The sequence below is a fragment of the Balaenoptera physalus genome (genome assembly GCF_965194825.1).
Source record: "Balaenoptera physalus genome assembly, chromosome: 16".
Lineage (NCBI taxonomy): Eukaryota > Metazoa > Chordata > Mammalia > Artiodactyla > Balaenopteridae > Balaenoptera > Balaenoptera physalus.
This window is the reverse complement of record NC_138898.1, coordinates 10,112,426-10,133,388: the sequence shown is the minus strand read 5'-3', so window position 1 is coordinate 10,133,388 and position 20,963 is coordinate 10,112,426. Positions and strand designations below refer to the sequence as shown.

The window sequence follows — 20,963 nt, the reverse complement described above, 5'->3', positions numbered from 1 at the left end:
AGAGAGTAGACGTGATCGCCCCTATTTTATAGGTGAGGAAACTGAGGCTCAGAAAAGCTTGTTCCAATTACACAGCTTCTCAGAGAAGTTGCAGCAAGAGCTCAACCATCTGGCCACACCGCCCCCATTTTGAACCACTGAGCTCACGGCTGGGTTTGAAATGAGAGGACTCTCAGGGTGGTTGGAGACGTTTCAAAATGTACTTTAGCCAAGAACGGGAAATTGATTCTCTACATAAAAATCTAGGGGATTTAGGGGAAATCAGCTACAGTCTCCTAGAAACAGATGCTACCTAATTTGTCTGACCCCAAACTCCCTTCTCGGCAGCCCCTGGAAAGAGAGGAAGAACTTGTACAAGACAAGCATCTCCTCCTGTCTCTGAACCATCACAGGAAACTTCAGCTATAAAAGGGGTCACAAGCTAGTGAGAAACCTCAGGACTGGGACTTCCCTGGTGGCGCAGTGGTTAAGACTCCACGCTCCCAATGCAGGGGGCCCAGGTTCAATCCCTGATCAGGGAACTAGATCCCACACACGTGCCACACTAAGAGTTCGCATGCCACAACTAAGGATCCCATGTGCTGCAACTTAGAGGCCGGCAAGCTGCAACTAAGGAGCCTGCCTGCCACAACTAAGACCCAGCACAACTAACTAACTAAATAAATAAATAACCTCAGGACTGTCAGAGGCTGCTGGTAACCCACCTGTCTTCCCTCTACAGCCAGAGTCCCAGGGAAACCAGGTGATTCAGCTGCTTACACTGGAAGTCAGGCCTTCTGGCTTCTCCTGGAAATTCCGAGCATCATTTCAGAGAGGAGACTGGGCTAGGACTGGGGTCCGGCCCTCTTCTAGAAGGGTGGCAGCCCTCCAGGTCAGCCCGGCCCCCACGGTTCACCCCATTGCATTTCCTGAGACCCTGGAGTCAGCATCACCGGTGCCAATGTACAGAATACATACTAGGAACAGAAAAGGGTAGAGTACCTACCATCAAGTTGCGTTCAACACTTTGATCCTCAGTCCCCAGCCCCAAGAACCAATGTGGCCTCCCCCTGTGGAGGGAGCAACTCTATTCTGAATGGTTTCAAACACCCTGAATGCACATCTGATCTATGTAGTTTCCTATACCTTTCCAACTTCCAAAGAGGCACACTGAGGTGACTTAAGACAGAGGTCTCGGCACATAAAGATAAAAAACACTTAAAAGAATAAAAGGCAACCCCCAGCTCCAAAGATAAACACTAGCTTCGGTGAAGAACCTTCCAGACCTCCATGTATTTACATGCGCAAGTGTGCAAAAACACTTCTTGTGGGGGAGAGGGTCATAAAAATGGGAGTATGCTGTCCATGTTATCCTGCAACTTACTTTTTTCATGCAAAGAAAAACATGAGTCACATCGTGTCATGTCAACATCACTGGAGTGACTTCATCATTCCTGACTCCGGGGCAGCATTCCATAGTTTTGCTGGACCAGCGTTCAGGTAACCACCGATGGACATTTGTTTGCTTCCGGTGTCTGAGTAACATACAGCATGCTGCAAAGAATATCCTCGTACACACACCCCACACACATCCCAAAGCCTTTTCTGATATTCCAAAGCCCAGTCCTTAGAAAAAGAAAATAAGTGTCCGTCTCTGTGGGGCTTCACATCCTCTCCACATCCTAGCATGATCTCAAGCAAGCTCCTTATTCTCCTTTGCCCCATGTTCTCGTTTATTGAGTGAAGAATCTTTCTCTACCAGTCTGATTTGCCTGCAGTCCATGGGAATCTCCAATAACCACTGTGGAAGAATTCGATAGAGGTGATCTCGTTTCCAACCCCACTATTTCTCCTGCATAATTCCATCTTCTCTGAGTCATACACATGACTCTTGGTTAACAGAATGAAAAACTTATGCCAAAGATGGCCAAAGTTCCCTCCCCAACACACATGCCAATGCCAACGCCAACGTGAACAAGGTTGTAGGGGTGCTAGTAGGTCTGCACCCCAAAAACCGTTCGGACAATGGGTTTATAGGACAGGCTGGGCAGATGAATACCTCGAGGGGAGAGAGCACAGACCAGATATCATGCTTGAGATGGTAAAGACAGGGAGAGGCGGGGACACACAGCTGCCTTCTCAAACACCTTGGGATCCAATTGCATTTACATAATACATACTTTACTATAATGTAAGTTAGAGTGTATGTAAAACAGGCACGTGCAAGAAGAGACTGAAAGGAAACAGACCACAAACACAGATGGGGCATCTCAGGAAGTGGCCGCACAGGTAGGGATGTTTGCTGTGCTGCTTCTCCTTCAAACTTTTCTGCAAAAATAATGAGTCCCAGGGGACTTCCCTGGTGGTCCAGTGGTTAAGAATCCGCCTTCCAATGCAGGGGACATGGATTCGTCCCCTGGTTGGGGAACTAAGATCCCACATGCCGCGGGGCAACTAAGCCCTCGTGCTGCAACTACTGAGCCCGTGCACTCTGGAGCCTGCGCCGCAACTAGAGGGAAGCCCACGCGCTGCAACTAGAGAAGCCCGCATGCCGCAATGAAGACCCCGCATGCTGCAACTAAGACCCGATGCAGCCAAATAAATAAATATTTTTTTTAAAAAAAGAATGAGTCCCTTTGTAGAGTCCCTTTGTAGTTGATAAAGGAAAAGAAAAATGAACAGAGGCCGTTTTGCAGGCAGTAAAGCAGCAAGATCTGGGGTTTGGGGAGAACCCAACAGACAAGATTTGAGAGGTGGGATCTGGTCATCCCACACTCCCAGTCGAGGGTTCCTGAGCCCAGAAGGCACCAATATGAGGTACCAAGGAACCCCCTACAGCCTCAAGCAGAGCAGAGACTGCAAACCGGCAGCCTGCAGACAGACCACCAAGAGAAGGGGTGTGCCCACTCCACACAATGCTTTAACATTTTGTAAATGAGTTAGCAACGTTTGAAAATCAAGGGAAAGAGATGCTGGAAATTAGAAAAAAATGATTCAGCACTGTGTATATCTTGTAACCATTTTTCTAAAAAGGAGCGTTGGGGAGCAGGGAAAAGACAAGATTTTTAAATTTAATGTTGTATGTCAATTATACTTCAATTTTTAAAAATTATGGTAAATGGCAGAAGCCAGTCCAGAAAAAATTTATTCATTGTTTGTAAACTTTGGAAGAAGGAAAAAGAAATGAATGACAGTGTTCTGGGGGTGGAACTGGATAAAAGGGAGACTTTTCATGAAGTACCTTTTTACACGTTTCCTGAATCATGTGACTGTATTACCTTTCAAATAACTATACTTTAAAAACATAATCAGTAAAAGGCAGGGTGATAGATGATATTTTATACACATTACACGTTTAACCTTTCTTAAATAACTGACTTACAGTTTGACTTTATATAGGTACGTAGCAAACTGCTGTGGAACTAAAAAACTAAATAAAATTAGGGTATTTCCGGTAAAACTCTGAAGTTTCTACCTCTTGGGCCTGGCAACTCTGGGTCCATGTTTGCAGCTGATGGAACAAAGCAGCATCTTCTGCTTTGAGATGGGACACGAGCCCCCTGCTTCTATCAGCCTGGCCTCTGAGTTAGCGACACTCACTGTGTAAAAGCACACACCCTGACGCAGACAGCAATGTCTGTTATCCCAACATCCTACCTCACCCACAAATGACTCAGAGCAGAAAAGAATGATTCCCACATCCCAAAAGCACCTCCACCGCTTGTGTGGAAGAAATAAGCCCCCCTCCTCTTCCCAGGGCTGGAACTGCTGACACGACCTGTCTGATTAACGCAGCACCAAGGGCATGTGGACCCCGCTCCCGGGGCCCGTGGCGCCCACTCACTCTGCTCCCTAAGCGCCTGTGCACCAAATCCTTACCATCCAAAAGAATGTGTGTTTTTGTTTCCTTAAGGAGGAAACATCTTTTCTACTTTAACAATCTTCTCCCAATGAAAAATTTAACAAGATTTGTGAACAGAGAATCCGAGTGTTCCTTCCGAGCCTTGCGTAATGAAAAATAATTATATTTCATAATGTCTCTGGAGGAAAAGAAATGCCAGTTTCACCCTCTCTGTGCCCCAGACGCGCTGGGCTTCTTTCTGTCCTTCAAATACTCTAAGCATGTGCTGAATGCAGGGCCTTTGCACTGCTGCTCCCTGAACCCGGGATCCTCCCACCCTCCTACTTTTCTTCCCATCACCTCCTCAAGAGGCCTTTCCCGGCCACCCTGGCTAAGACTGCCCCTCCACATCTCCCACCTTCATCCACTCAACAAATACTAACTGTGCCTGGGATGCCCCATTTGCCCTATGACCTTCTACTACCTTCACAGCAGTTTCACAACTTGAAACAATTACGCTCAACTGTTTATCGTCTGTCCCCACTGAAAGTCAACTCCGCGAGGGCAGGAATTTTCCTACGTTTCAGTCACTGCTGCATCCCCAGTGCCCCAGCACCGTGCCTGGCACACAGCAGGTGCTCAATAACCATTTCCAGAAAGGCAGGAAGAAAGAAAAGGCGGCACAAGAAGGATGGAGGGGGGTCGGGTCTGTCACCCTCCATACACACCAAAGCACAGAATCTGTTACTCTGTCAACCCTGCACGCTGAAGTAGTCTACATAATAAACAGAAAACAGTTCAAAGAGCACAATACACAGAGTCAGAGGCTCTGTCTTTCTCATGACCGCTGTGTGCCAGAGCCTAGAACCGAGTGATTCATGATAAGCATGCAAAAAATATTTGCTGAAACAAGGAAAGACTGAACAGCTGATGGACAGAAGGAATGAGTAGCCCAGGCATCACTACGGTTGATCCTGGTAGTGGGAGAAACGGGGCTCCACCATGAAAACCTCAGGGGTTCCCCGCGTGTTGGCCTGAGGGTGTCCTCTCCCTTGAAAGGCCGAGTCCCATTCCAGGTGCTTGGAGGACGAAGAACCTCTGCTGCCCAACCTCTGATGTTACTGAACGGAAGACCCGACTCACTCACCAGGGGAACCCAGTAGGTGTACAGTGCTCCCAGTCGCATTTCGGGGACGAACTGGGAGCAGGCGAGAAGTAGGAAGTAGAGGTTGAAGAAGTATTTGAACTGGTTAAACAGCACCTGGAATGGAGAGAGAGGAGAGAGAAGACACTTGAGGCTGGTCTGATGCAGCTGGGCGGGCTTAAAGGGGGATGGGTGACATTTCAAAACACTCCCCCGGAAGAACACAACTCACATGGTACCTGCACATACGGTTTACACACCTCTACATGTTGTATAGGAAAATACACCTGGGTGACGAAAACATAATTTGTCAAAGTAAAGAAGCAAATGATACACGTGGCAATTATAAACACCAGATTCAAGACAGTGGGGACCTCCGGGCAGGGAGGGTATGCTGGAGACTTCGGCTATAGTTGTGAGATTTTATTTCTTAAACTTTTTTTTTTTTTTTAATTTATGGCTGTGTTGGGTCTTCGTTGCTGTGCACGGGCTTTCTCTAGTTGCGGTACACAGGTTTCTCACTGCGGTGGGTTCTCTTGTTGCGGAGCACGGGCTCTAGAGCACAGGCTCAGTAGTTGTGGCACTCGGGCTTAGTTGCTCCGCGGCATGTGGGATATTCCTGGACCAGAGATCGAACCCGTGTCCCCTTCATTGGCAGACGGATTCTTAACCACTGCGCCTCCAGGAGAGTCGGAAACTTTTTTTTTTTCCTATTTTTTGGCCACGCGGAGCAGCACGTGGGATCTCAGCTCCCCGACCAGGGATCGAACCCACGCCTCCTGCAGTGGAAGTGCAACGCTTTAACCAGTGGACCGCCAGGGAAGTCCCTTCTTAAACTATTTTGTAAGTACAGGAAAGGCCACTCAAAATGCTGTTGAAGAGGTTTTAGTGGGAAATGCTTATGCTGTAAGACTGAATCAAACGAGTGAGATAAATGGATATCTCCATGGTATGATCTCAACGCCATATGATAACTATAGCAGAATTTCATCCCATGTGGCAGGAGGGTTCTGGCAGAGTTTCAACTGCCCCCACATGCCCTGGAAGTGAAACTGATCCCCCTGACTCGTTTTGGCCATTGGGCAACGAACAGAAATGACGTGTCCCTTCGGAGCACTGTCCGGCCCCTCGCTCTTGCCCTGCCATGGAGACGTGGGTGCCCACATATTCCAGATGGTGTAGCTGTGAGATGGAGGAGAACGGCCTGATCTGCCTCAGAATTTCCATGAATGAGAAATAAACTTTCACTTGACTTAAGATACTGAGCTTGTGACTTCCCTGGTGGCGCAGTGGTTAAGAATCCACCTACCAGTGCAGCAGACACGGGGTCGATCCCTGGTCTGGGAAGATCCCACATGCCTCGGAGCAACTAAGCCCGTGTGCCACAACTACTGAGCCCACGTACCACAACGACTGAAGCCCACGCACCTAGAGCCCATGCTCCGCTAAGAGAGAAGCCACCGCAATGAGAAGCCCACGCACCACAACGAAGGGCAGCCCCTACTCGCCACATCTAGAGAAAGCCTGCGCGCAGCAACGAAGACCCAACGCAGCCAAAAATTAATTAATTAATTTTTAAAAAAAAGATACTGAGCTTTAGGGGGCTGAGGGAGGGGGGTAAGCCAGGCATCAATAAATGGACTCAAAATCACCCTTAAAAAAACATTCCGGTTGACCTTAAGCTACAGTGTAAGGTATTTGCATTTCCATGTTCTCCCTCAATAAATCAAACAGTGATTTTTTTTTTCTTCCAGCTTTGGAACTGATTGCTGCTGCTGCTTCTGAAGTCAGTCAGTGTATTTTGGAGGCCACAGTAGATAAAAATAGATGTTTAACTTAAGGGTGTTTTAGGGGGAAGGTTTTCAGAGTACTTGTCCGTGGATTTGTGTTAGTTAACGAACAAAAGGGATGACTGCAGAGTAAAATACTACGCAAAACATTAGCAAACATGTTACTAGAAAGTCTCTCTGGATGATAGTGTTAAAATTTACCTTTAAAAAAAAGTTCTCTACACTTTTATCTCCCAACTTTCCTGTTCCAAATATGTGTTTCATGATAATGAGGGGTGGGGGGGAATGTAAGCACTGATTTTTTTTTAAAATAAATTTATTTATTTATTTTTGGCTGCGTTGGGTCTTCGTTGCTGCGTGTGGGCTTTCTCTAGCTGCGCGAGCGGGGGCTACTCTTCGTTGCGGTGTGCGAGCTTCTTATTGCGGTGGCTTCTCTTGTTGTGGAGCACGGGCTCTAGGCGTGTGGGCTTCAGTAGCTGTGGCACGCAGGCTCAGCAGTTGTGGTTCGCGGGCTCTAGAGCGCAGGCTCAGTAGTTGTGGTGCACGGGCTTAGTTGCTCCATGGCATGTGGGATCTTCCCGGACCAGGGATCAAACCCGTGTCCCCTGCATTGGCAGGCAGATTCTTAACCACTGCGCCACCAGGGAAGTCCTCTCCTGATTTTTTTTTTTTGGTAACAAAGCTACGTCCTCAAAATATCTTTTTCACTCTCAGGCCCAACACACCAAATAAATGTGAAGTTATTCTAACCAATCAAGTGGAGTCTCACAGCCTTGCAGACAGAAGGCAGCCCCCTTCCAGGTGCTCAGGACCAGGGAAGATGAATGGCCAGTGGCCGAGGTGACATGGAAAAGACACGGGGTGTTCACAAAATCTGCCACAGGGACTTCAGTCTTCTAGGACTGGTACCACTGCATACATTTGGTGTAGGAAGAAGAAAACAATGTTGCCCCTGGCCGTACATACCCCAGGCAGAAAGGTGAAGAAGTTGTACTTCTGATTGTTGATGACGTTTCGAGGGTATCTCTGGTCCCTCTTCTCGGGGTGCCCCAACCAGACCGTGCGGGGCCTGGGCTCCCCTGCACCACAGCATCTCAGCCACTCGCAGCACCTGCGGGAAAGACACACCCACACCGTCAAGGCCACGCCCACACCCATCCGCTCTGCCCAGAATGTCTTTCTCTAAAGCATCTTCACTGGGTCAGAACCACAGCCCCATCTGGGGCTTCGTCCTTCAATGAGAGGGGAAAACACAGCTGAGGCGTCTAAGAAGCTGTGGTCCAAATCAAAGACGCTTTGTTCCCAAGCCCAAATTATTTCAAAAAGTAGGATTCGTTTCTAAAATAAGATTTAAGTTAAAAAAGTAAATACAGAGCAACAAGTACTGTTATCACTTTGACATTCTGCAGGTGAGAGAGGAAAGCTCAGGACAGCTGAATAAAGCACCCGAGTTTGCCAAGATGTGAGAAACAGCTGAGTCTGGCCTTGAACCAGGTCCGTCTTATTCTGAAACCCAGTGTCTTCTCACCCCACATGCTATCAAGGGTGCTGGTCACACCAAGATTACTATACAGAAAGAGAAGGGAAAGAACCTCCTTCCGCACTCGGCTCTACTTTTTAGCAACACGCTGGAGGAACACGCCAGGAAGATGATGGTGACTCGGCGCCCCGCATAACCTGGAGGCAGGCCAGCGTGCCAGCTGCAGGCAAACTGACTCCGAGGGCCGCCCCCGGAGGGCAGCTCACCAGGCACGCCTGCCCTCGGGTCACCTGTGTGAAGCCAGGGACACCTGCCCGGCTCTGGCAAAACTAAGCTGCTCTGAGACACACTCGTGCCAAAAAAAGGCAGCCCATCCTTCAGGAGAGGCTGTAAACAGGCATTCTGAGAATTACGAGCATTCCTAAGTCCTTGCGTGGAAAGACCCCAGGCTGAACTGTTCACCTCCCCGCCCCCCCCCCACAGGCTGGGAGGAAGGAACCCCAGCCCTACCAGCCCCCTGAGATGCTGCCAGCTGAAGGCAACCCATCCAGACATGGCCATGATGACTTACATAATCACTTGTCACCTGCGGACCCACCGTCTCCCCCTCCTCCTGCGGGCCAGGCAGGCCCTGCCCAGGTACTGGGGTGTAGAGCTGAGCACACACAGTCCCTGGGCATCGGGACTCTAAAGATTAGCAAGCCAGCAAGTTGCCTGCTCAGATGCTCAAAATTTCCATGATGAAACACGATGCTCTTTCTTAAAAATAGCATCCTGGTTCCGGTAAACTAGTGCTAGGGCCGGGGCGGGGAGGATGGTGGTAGCTCTCATGAGAACAGGTTTCACTTCTAATAACTCATTTGTGCTGGCGAGAGACACATACAGAAACCTTGAGGTGTCCAACCCCATTCCTGCTCTTGAGTGTGCGTCACCCAAGCTGGCCATCCGTGGACACAAAGCACTGAATGAGGGAGGCAGGGAGGGAGGGAGGGAGGATGCATTTGACGGAAGCACACCCTTCAATCTGCAGATAGCTACCCATGGTCACTGACTTTTCCGTGAACCAGCCAGTCTCTCCCCATCCTAGAATAATCCTGTAATGACGACTCCCAGAGCTGAATGTTTCTAATGAAAGCTGAAGAATGGATTTAAGAGAATGACATACTGTCAGGCTGTTTATGAGTTTTGTCTGTTTAGTCCTAGCAGAAGGTTCCGCACGGCAAGCTACCAAGTCAAACTCTCCGTGACTTAACCTGCAGGCGTGCACGTGCACAGGGGCAGGTCATTCAGGGCAGCCCGCACGTGGTAGCAAAGACTGGAACCGAACCGTACCTAACCGGTCATCAGAGGGGCGCTGGTCAAATAAGCAGGGAACAGCCATACAATGGAATGCTCAACAGTCTTTGAAGAAGGAGATAGAGCTGTATGCGCTAAATAGCCCCATTTGCAAGATACGCTAAATCAGAAAGGAGCTGAAAGGTGTGTCCAGGATGCCATTCTTTGCATGAAAGCAAGAGAATAACGTGCAGACTATGCTTGCCAATGCAGAAAACCTCCATGACAGCTGACACCACCAGCTTCCTTTGGGAAGGAGGGAGTAGGGGCGCCTTTTCCTACTTATTCTTCCGTCACATTGTACGTATATTACCTATGGGACTAAATGTGCATTTCTTTTTTTTTTTTAAGCTAAGTCCATAATAGTAAGCATTTATTAGGTGCTCATCTGGTCCAACTATGATTCCAGTTCCTGTGGGGACCTAACTTTGGAACAGGACCCTTCCCTTCTACTTCCTCACAATCTCATTGCAACAAAGGGTAAGCACTTGGCACAAGGTAAAATAAGGACTTTGTGTCACCTGAGCCCAGTGTAACTAGCCCCAAGCCCATTTCATTTAATCACCTTGATTGTCACCTTGTTTATTCACTTTCTACCTGCACTGGATATAAGCTGCACACTTTCAATGACTTTTAGGTCAATAGTATTTACTGAGTATCTAATAATAACAATAATAAGACAAGTGATCATTGCTCCCTTTTTGTCACACATTCATTCACCTAGAATGTCCTGTGCACTCACAGGGTGCAGGCCCTCACCTAGGGCATTCAACAGTGAGCAAGACAGACAAGGTCCTCCTCCCATGGGGAGGAAGAGAGACAGTAGACAGCTATCCAAAATAAAATAAAGTATGGGATAAGAGAAGGAGTGGGGAAGGGGTGTGGCTCCGGGAGACCGGGTGGTCAGGAAGGCTGGGGTGACAGTCGAGCTGAGTGACAAAAAGAAACATCCACGCAACCAGGCAAGGAAGTGCCATCTAGGCAGATCAGAACCGCAAGGGCAAAGATCCAGAGGTAGGAAGCAGCCTGACACACATCTGCAGGGAAAGAAGACTAGTGTGGCTGGAATGCACCGAACACGGGGGAGAGGGTAAAAGATGAGGTCGGAGGAGAAGGAGGGGGCAGACGACACAGGGCCTTGTCACCAGGGCAAGGAGTCCGGATTTTACTCCATCCACAGTGGGGATCACTGAAAGGTTACAAGCACAGGGTAGCATGATCTAATTTTTTTTTTTTTTGGCCATGCCTCACGGTTTGCAGGATCTTAGTTCCCCAACCAGGGATCAAACCCATGCCCCCTACAGTGGAAGCACAGAGTCCTAACCACTGGACGGCCAGGGAACTCCCGATTTACATTTGTTTAAAGGTCCTTCTGGCTTCTGAGCAGAGAAGACACTGCCGTGGGCAAAAGGAGAAACAGGTAACAGGTGTGAGGCTTCTCTGGGGGATGGTGAAGTGTTCTAACATTGTGGTGATGGCTGCACAACTCAATGAATACACTAAAAATTGCTGAATTATATACTTTAAAGAGGTGAACTGCAGGGTATGTAAACTATATCTTAATCAAGCTGTACATTAACCAAAAAAAACTGGAAACAGAAGGATCATTTAGAAAGCTGTTGCCGTCATCCAGGCAAGCAAAGACTAGGGTGGTGGCAGTGAGGGGTGATGAGAAAGATACAGATTCTCAAAATGTTATGGAGGTAGAAGTGTATTCTCTTTAAAAAATAATGTCTTACTTCACTTAATGTTCACAACAATCCTACATAGTATGTACTAGCATCATCCCCATTTTCATGATGGATAAACTGAGGCCCAGAGAGGACTCAGTTACCTGCTCAAGATCTACTGCTACATCAGCTCCATCTACTACCGAGTGGTGGAAGCAGACTTTAAGCCCAGGTCTGTCTGATCCAGATCCTGAGCTAAGAGCCTGAGAGTACCCTGCACAGCCATTAACAGCCCATCAGCACAATTATTTCACAGCTCTATTTTTTTTTCTAGTCTCTCTTCATTACATAAAATTGGAAAGATCCTCAGGGGCCACAGAGAGTGAGGGCTCTCAGGCTGCTCAAACCGGAGCTCTTCTGTGTGCACATCAGCTGCCCTGCCGCCCACACTCATTCATTAATCTTCATATCAATGCGTTGGCTCCCAGCTCCCCAGTCACCCTTCAATGCCCGCTCTGGGATGTGGACAGACTCCTTTCTGCCTCTTCTTTACAGGCAGTGAAATGCTAAGCCTTCTCAGTAGAGGGCGCTGGAGGGACACCACTGGAGGAAAAAGCTCACCTGCGGTTTCCAGGCTGTGGCACAGTGGGCGGGTCAGCAGTGCGTTGAGTGAGGCCATCAAACGGTGCTCTGGCCAGCCATGCGCCCAGCACATGCTGTCCCTCGAGGCTTTCAAAGCCCCACTGTGGCCCAGGGGTCACCTTCCCAGGGCCCTCTCGATATGGACATCCCATGCCCCAGGCCTCCTCCACACACCAGTGCCCTGATTCCCTCACCCCCAGGTTTGTCTCCCAAGGTCCTCCTGTCACTGTGGCCCTCAGTGTCCCACCAGGGACACTGTGAGCTCCGGTGCCCTCACTCCCATTGTACACCCAATGTGTCAACCACCAGCTGTGCCTGCCACCCCATCTGTACCCCTGCGATTGCTTTCTTGCTTGCCCCACCTGCAGACCAGCTCTGGTGCTGCCATCCAGTGGCCTGAACTACACTGTCTCCAACCAGGTTTGCACCCCAGCCTTAGGGAGGGGCCCCCGTCCAAGTGTGTCCCACCTCAGATTCAGTCCCTTAGCCTAGGCTACCATACAGTTTTCTTCTACAGCCTACAGTTACTCTTGTATCATAATTTAATAAGTCCATTTCCCTCCATCTTTCCACCTGATTGAGCCGAGGCCAACCCCACCTCTGAGCTCCAGTCATGACAAGCCCAGGACCCAGGCTTGGCCAAGCAGAGCCCTCAACATGGTGATGGGCTCAGAGAAAGGGCCAATGAGAGGCCTGGCTGGGATTTTTGCTAGAAATTCCAGAAAGGACATGCTCTTCACCCTGGGATTGTTAAGGTGGCAGAAAACAAGCCTGGAGTTGCAGGAAGCCACCTTGCTCCTGTTTAGGGAGAGTCTGCCTGAAAATGGAGTCACAAGGAGGATGCAGAGACCACAGGTGGCTCCTGCCCACCTTGGGGGAGAGTGTAGGTCTGTAGGTTCCCTGGGCTTCTCAAGTCTTAGGCACCAGTACATTGGTTTTTGTTTTATTTTATTGCTAAAGCCAATGTTAAGTGGGTGCAGTTAACCACCGCCCCAAATCTCCTGTCTGATAAGTCCTGTCTGCCACGTGGCTGGACCGCCCTTAAAGATGCATTCCTGTTTGTTTGTGTGTCTTGGCTTCTAAGCTTTTAAAGCCTGCAGTCTATCATCCTGACATCTGCACACTGATTTCTTTAGAGCTGTGATGTCCAACACGGTAGCTTTACATTAAGTTACTTAAATAAAAGAGTTAAATTCCCCATTCTCAGTAGCCACATTCTGAGTGCTCCGCGGCCACAGGTGGTCAGTGGCTACAGACTGGACAGTGCAGATGCAGAACATTCCCGCATGGCAGAGGGTCTACTAGACGGTGCTGCTTTAGAGCAGCGCTTTCAAGGCATCTCCTCCCTCCTCGCTCTTGAACAAACCTCAATGCCACAGGAACATCAGCAAGTGGACCCCACAACTGAAGGCAATTTGCCTAAAGAGTTTCCCAAACTTCAGCGATTTTCACACACACAGGATTTCTACCATATCCAACTAACTCTACTTTCTTTAACTTCATAAGTCTGCCTCAATTTGCATACCTTAAATCAGCAATTCTCAACACGGAGAAAGGGGTTAGTTACTGGTATCTAGTAGGTAGAGGAGGCCAAGATTCTGCTAAACATCCTACAAAGCCCGGGACAGCACCCACCACAAAGAATGATGCAGCCTCAAATGCCAGTTGTGCCCTGGTTGAGAACTCCTGACCTGGATTTTATTTATCAATATGTAAATGTGTCTTAAAAGGTAACCGCTATCATAAATGGAAAACCAGTATCACTTGCCATAAATAGAAGGTAAACATCAAAATCAACACAATGATTAGCAAATGTTACTAAATTCCCACCGGATACAGTGGCTCCCAGCCCCCAGCCTGCTGCCTGCTTGCCAGTTTCTTCTGCTATTCAAAAGTGGGCTCTGACAGGGTTAAAAATATTGAAGGAAAACTGAAAAAGGAAGTGTCTGGTTGTACATCTCAATGTGATTTAGTTCCTGTCCATGAATTACTTAGTATCACCGTGGCACCTGGAGCCATCATCTGCTATTTGGGGAACTACTGTCCTGTAGTAGAAGCCTTGGGCTTGGTGGCAAATTTACGAGCGACGAAGTCCTCCCCCGGCCCCCAGGTCAGTTAAATCAGAGGAGGCAGCAGCCAGGTTCCCCCCTGACATCTGGATTTATACCCGCGACTCTTTTTTCTTCTATCAGCTGCCGCCAGACCCCGTCTGTCCAGGGGTGGACGTCAGCACCCCTGAGGTCCAAGAGGGGGAGCTGCCTGGAGCTGTGGGGTGGCAGCTGTCACCCTGCTGTTGCTTCTCAACACCAAACTGAGCTGTCTGTCACTTTCCCAGACAAATTAACTCCTATCCCACATTCTAGACAGGCTGGGGAGATGGGCTACAAGATAGAACCCCTGAGTGCGAGAAATTAATGTAGAGGCTGAAAAAGAAGTAACAAGCAAGAGTCACAGTTTCAGAACAGCAGGACCACGTGGGCTGGAGGAATAAACACCAGCTTTTAAACCAGATGGGCCTGTGCACAAATCCCAGCCCCGCTCCGCACCAGCTGTGTGCCCTTGGACAATTCATCTTCTGTGATCCCCACTTTCCCTATCTGTAAAATGACAATAAGACCCGCCTTGCTGAATTACTGCGAAGACTAAGGATTTTATATATAAAGGGTGTAAGACAATGCCTAGCACATAACAGGCATTCAATTAGAAGTAGATATTATTTCTCTTAAGTTATTTTTCCAGATTAAAAAAAGAAAACATGAAAATTTTCTCACCTGAATAGCAACAGCTATCAACTAGGTTAAGATGTAAGGCTAGAAATAATTTAGTCTACCCTGCTTCCAGCTTAGACAATTTAAACAAAAGGAAACCAAAATGGACTCCCTTATGATTTGACTCTAAAACAAACAAAGGTTTTGATAGCCAATAGCCTGCCAACCAGATGTGAAGTGTTTTCACACAATCTGGCCAAATGCAAGGAAAAGCAAATATTAGAGAGGGAAACGCCAAGGGAACAATGTTTCTGGAAAAGGTAACCACTGCAATTAGGAGCTGGCGTCCATAGAAATGATCATCTCTGCCCTGGTGCCACTCAGCAGGCACTCAGTAAATATTTGCTTAATTGCCTGCATGACGTACCCACCTTCCCTGAAGCCACAGTCCAGGAAGCTAGAGTCTCAGTGTTGACGCTGGGAAGATCCAGGAAGAATGTAAAGGAAAATTAAAAGCAACACGGAGAACTCACAGATACAGAGAACAAACTAGAGGGTGCCAGCGAGGAGGGGCGAGACAGGGGAAGGGGATTAAGAGGTGCCAACCACTATGTATAAAATAAGTAAGCTACAAGGATATATTATTGTACAGCACAGGGAATATAGCCAATATTATATAATAACTACAGATGGAGTACAACCTTTAAAAGTTGTGAATCACTAGGTCATACATTTGAAACTTATAGTGTACATCAAGTATACCCCAATTTAAAAAAAAAGCAATATAGAGAAAATAGTCTGCAGCAGTAGCTCTCAACAGAGGTAGGGGTTGAATTTGCCCCTGGGGACACTTGGCAACGTCTAGAGAGATGTTTGGCTGTCATGACTGCAGGTCCAGGGAAGGGAAGGGCTACTGGCGTCTAGTGGGTAGAAGCCAAGGATGCTGCTAAACGTCCTTCAGTGCACAAGACAGCCCCACACAGAGGATTATCTGGCCCCAAATGCCAACCGTCCCGAGTCTGAGAATGCTGCTCTAGAGCGGGACTGTCCCCGACATTTCTGTGCAGAGGGAGATGGTCTCTAGCTGCACCATCAAACACACCAGCCATTAGCCACACATGGCTGTTGAGCGCTGGAAACATACATTTTAAATTTTAGTTCATTCATTTAATGAATGAAAACAGCCACATGTGGCTAGTGGCTACCACACTGGACAGCAGAGCTAGAAGGACGTAACCCAAACTGTTAAGCACAGATGCCTGGAGGGCAGGTGGGGGAGACTGGCAGGAATGGAAGGGAAGGTATGAAGGGAAACTTTTGCTCTTTGTTCTAGAAACAGGGAAGTGGCTAGATTTTTTTTTTTTTTTTTTAAACCGGGAGAATATAAAACCTAGGATCTGAAAGAACGCAAAGAAGGAAGTAGTTCACTGAAGTCTGAAGTATCTCTGGCCACAGGAATGCTACTGTCTGGAGAAGAAACAAGACTATAGCTGTCCCTCTAATCCACAGGGGATACGGTCCAAGACGCCCCCAATGGATGCCTGAAACTGAGGATAGTACCAAACTCCATCGGTACGGTGTTTTTCCTATACACAAATACTTGTGATAAAGTTTCATTTATGAATTAGGCACAGTAAGAGATTAACAACAATAACCAATAATAAAACATAACAATTATAACAATATACTGTAATAAAAGTTATGTGAACGTGGTCTCTCTCAAAATACCTTACTGTACAAATTTAATGCCCTTTTCATCTTAACTAAAGTACTTATCACACACTGTGGCCATAATTTTTGCAGTCTGAGGTGCACGAAAACTAGCACGAATTTCTTTTTCCCTCTTCATAATTTCACTGATAGAAGATTCATTCTCACCGTGGATCTTAGCAACCTCAGCATACGGTTTTTTTTCTTTCCTTTAAGTCGAGAACTTTCACCTTTTCACTTAAAGGAAGCACTTCACAGCTTCCCTTTGACATGTCCGAGTTGCCAACATCACTATTCCGGGCCATTATTAAGTAAAATAAGGGTTCTCTGAACACAAGCACTGTGATACTGGGACAGTTGCTCTGATAACGGAGACCCATCTCAGTGACACGGGCAGGATACGCGGGACGGAGGGGTGATGACTCGTGTCCAGGGCAGGACTAAGGAAGACACAAGATTTCATCAAGCTACTCGGAACAACAGACAATGTAAATTATGAATTGTTTATTTCTGGAATTTTCCATTTAATATTTTCGGGTTCATTACAGGTAACTGAAAACCATAGAAAGCGAAAGCTCAGATAAGGTGGGACTACTGTTTACCAATGAAAAAAGCCAAGTCATACCCTCCTCATGCTCTCTAGATTCCAAAATTCTGTTGGCATCTGTCCAGTTCTCTTTATCCTTACAGATTCATGAAGTGATTGTGTTTTTTTAATTCCTTAATTGTTTAAATGGGGTTCAAAAGGAGTGGAGGTAAACACATGTTTACCTTTCTCATCTTTTTAATAGAAGTTTTGTCATCCTTTTAATACATCCCTTTTCTGCCTAAATTAACTGAGAATAGTAATATTAACTAATGCTAGAACTATATCTACAATAGTATGTTTTCAAGGCAAGAGGTCTGAATAGGGCTGAAGTAAGCCCATCAGACATGTAATTCAAGACACTGCATGCCACCAGAATGCTTTAGAACTGAGTGACTGAAGTAAGTTTTTAAAAATTACCTAGGATTTTTACTGTATACTTATTAAAACTTATTTAGACATTTAGGTGTGGATTTTTAAAAAATCATGTCATACTTGTACATACATAAGAAGAAAAATAAAAGCAGAAATTGATTAAGGTACTCTTAAAACTTCTTTACATTTAGAGTCTTAGCCTTCTGAATCATGTTTTTTTAATATATTTAAAAAACAATTTTAATTGTAGTAAAAAAACCCCACATAACATAAAAGTTACCATCTTAACCATTTTTAAGTGTGCAGTTCAGTAGTGTTAAATATATTCATATTGCTGTGCAACAGATCGCCAGAACTTTTTCATCTTACAAAAGTGAAATTCTGTACAGATTAGACAACACCTCCCTATTTCCCCCTCCCCCAAGCCCCTGGCAACCACTGTTCTACTATCTGTTTCTATGAATTTGACTGCTTTATATACCTCATGTAAGTGGAATCATACAGTATTTGCCTTTTTTATGACTGGCTTTCTTCTCTTATGTCCTCAAGTGTCATTCATGTTGTAGCATGTGTTATGCTTTTTAATAAAGTAAGTTTTGTGGAGAAAAAAAAAAAAAAAAAAAAAAAAAGCCAAGTCAATGCAGCAACTTCTTCAACCATAAAGCTCAGATCCTCTGACCTAGCAAGTCTACCTAGAAGGACACAAATATTGGTACTGGTGACCAACGGGAAATGCACTAGGAGGCCGGCAGCAGCAATACAGAGAGAGAGCAAAACCCTGGAAATGACCAAATGTCCATTGCGGCAAGACCCCTGTACAATGGACTGTAGTCTGGAAATAAGGTAGAGACACACACGCTGGCAGGACAAGATCCAAGTGATAAAGTGGAAGGAAGAAAACAAGCAAAAGATAAGCAATTTACTGTGCTGTATTTTAATAAAAATAATATATGCTGATACATGCATGGGAAAAAACACTAGGAAACAAATACACACACACACACACAAACTGTTAACTCTGGTTCTCTGGGGTAGGGGGCAGTCACAGATGATGGAAACTGTCGCCTCTCCCTATTTCTCGAGCCTTAAGTCTTCCCCTATTGGTCTCTTTCTGCTCAGAGCACATGACACCTCTCACATTGCATCCAACCCCACGATTCAGTAATTATGAACTCAAATTCACCCCTGTTACCTTTTCATCCCAGGTCCTCACAGTCAAGCCACCGATTGCAGCCAAGGCAGGTGAGCTCCAGAACTCTGCACTTTTAGTTCTTCCCTGGCTGTTTCACTTTTCTCCAACTCCCAACCCCTGTGCAAGACTCATCCACACCACACTTACTCAGGCAACCCCATCACCCAACTTCTACTTATCCTTCAAAACCCAACTCTGTTATTCCTGAAGAGAAGAGGAAGCAGCTCTGTTCTCCCTTAGACTTACCTGTTTCTCTCTAGACCAGGACTGGCAAACTCAAATCTACAGAAGCCCAGCAAATAACAGAAAACAATAAATGAACAAAAATAAACACAGGTTCCAGTGGGGTGGGGCACACTGAGGAGACCAGATCCCATGGGAAGGAAATAGCTGCCCCCAGCTCCTACCACGATACAATTCCACATAAGCCCAGCACAGCAGACCATCCAATTCTTCAATACAAAGACAAAATATAGATTCTGAGATGCAAACACTCAGTTTTTAAATGTTGGCAACTGATTCAATTTTAAAGTACTAGGCAAAAGTAAAACCACACAGAGAGAGAATTTTTTTACTTAGCACGATGACGAAGATCAAAGAGCCTAACAACACTTGTGCTTGGTCAGGATGGCCAAACAGGCACCTTCACTGCTGGGAGGGGCCTAAATCAGTGTCACCTTGAGGGAGGGCAACCTGGCGACAACTATCAAAATTACAAATGGACATTCATTTTGAGATATTCCATATGTTCCAAAATGGGTATAAAGACCATTCACCATAACACTGCTAGTAACAGCAAACTAGAAATAGCCTAAACCTCACCTGTAGTAAACTGGTTAAAATACATCTATTCGATGGAATCCTATTAAGCCACTTTAAAAAAAAAAATTAAAGGAATAAAGAAGCTTTTTATGTCCTGATACGGAACAAGCCCAGGGTGTATTGTTAAGTGAAAAAAAACAGGTTGCAGTGTGTAAGGTGTACTAACAATTGAATAAAAAAGGGAAACATCTATGCATGTTTGTCTAGATAGATAGATACAAAATACTTGTACTTTTTTTGGTAGATGGTTAAAGTTTCTCCAGAACGACACTGAAGAAATCGATGAGTGGTTGCCTGGGGAGGGGCACAGGGTAGATAAACGGAGCGGGTGGGAGGGAGACTGAGTTTGCAATGTACACACTTCTGTACCTTTTAACACCGAACTGGGACTTCCCTGGTGGCACAGTGGTTAAGAATCTGCCTGCCAATGCAGGGGACACGGGTTCGAGCCCTAGTCCAGGAAGATCCCACATGTCGCAGAACAACTAAGCTCACAAGCCACAACTACTGAGCCTGAGTGCCACAACTACTGAAGCCCACGCTCCTAGAGCCCGTGCTCTGCAACAAGAGAAGCCACCGCAGTGAGAAGCCCATGAACCGCAATGAAGAGTAGCCCCCGCTCGCCGCAACTAGAGAAAGCCTGTGCGCAGCAATGAAGACCCGAAGCAGCCAAAAACAAATAAATAAATTTATAAAAAAAAAAACAACAACACTGAACTATGTGACCCTGTGATTAAACTTTTTAAATTTAAAACCAAAACCAAAAAAAAAAAAAAAAACCCACACTGCTGCCCGAACAGCACACAGCTCTCAGTCTGCAGCCTCAAATCTCAGCCACAAGCCTGTGGGTCAGAGACCAGATGCTGCTCGCCTCCCACCCCAGGCCTGGTATACAGCAGGTGCTCAGTCGCTCTGCGTGGATCCCTTCACACGCCCCAGGCACCCAGCATGCAGGGACCCTACTCACACGCGGACACTTTCGCTAGGCCATCTGCTCACGGGTTCTAGAAGAGGTCTGGTGTGGCAGCACCCAGCAGCAGCCCACAAAACGCCGGAGAACTGAACAGAACTAAATGATGACATGGAAGGCAATGCCCCAGATACCAGAACAATAAGCAAGAACATGTATAAAGCGCTCAGTGTGTGCCGGCTGTCAATGTGCGTTACCTCCCTGGATCCTCAGCCCCACTCCGTGGGCGCCCTCATCCTCCCCCTCCCGCACCGAGAGTCCTGCAGCTGGTGGGGGGCAGAGTCAGCTGTGGGTCCAGCAGGTGGACCCGAGAGCCATCGCTCTTAACCGGCGCCTGAAGACCTCACACTACAGCAGACTCCAAGAGCCACCTCTGAATTGTTCAGACAACCACCTAGGGAGGAACCCAATGACAGACACAGCAGGACACACGGAGGGTCCCCAGGGCCACCGCCCAGGCCCGCATGGCTCCTCCCTCCACCCCACTGCCATCCCTGACAACGGCTATCACTGTTACTGTACTTCCCAGGGGCCACACGCTTGGGATCTAAGCACCTGACACACGTCAGCTCATTCAGTCCTCACCCCCCCCCCCCGAGCACTGTCATCACACCCATGTTCAGAGAGCTGGACTCACTCGCCCAAGGTCATACAGCCAGTGACAGGAGGCGCCCAATGTGGACAGAGGCAGCCGTGCTTGAATCCAGGCTCTCAGCCCC

General features: G+C 47.1%; 1 protein-coding gene across 6 annotated transcripts in view; it reads right to left on the bottom strand.

The window, feature by feature from the left end:
- The window catches only part of ATP9A (ATPase phospholipid transporting 9A (putative)), a 136,163-nt gene that overhangs the window by 100,512 nt on the left and 14,688 nt on the right, over nucleotides 1–20,963 (bottom strand). For 5 of the 6 annotated variants that reach the window (XR_014254494.1, XR_014254495.1, XM_082428358.1 and 2 more), the window contains exons 2-3: nucleotides 7,721–7,865; nucleotides 4,968–5,081 (exon numbers count right to left, since the gene is read on the bottom strand). Coding sequence is in view for 4 of the 6 variants with exons in the window: in XM_082428358.1 (XP_082284484.1) it covers nucleotides 4,968–5,081; nucleotides 7,721–7,865 (259 nt within the window). In the remaining 2 variants the exon portion in view is untranslated. The remainder of the gene's footprint in view (nucleotides 1–4,967; nucleotides 5,082–7,720; nucleotides 7,866–20,963) is intronic. The other variant, XM_082428356.1, reaches the window with a different exon arrangement.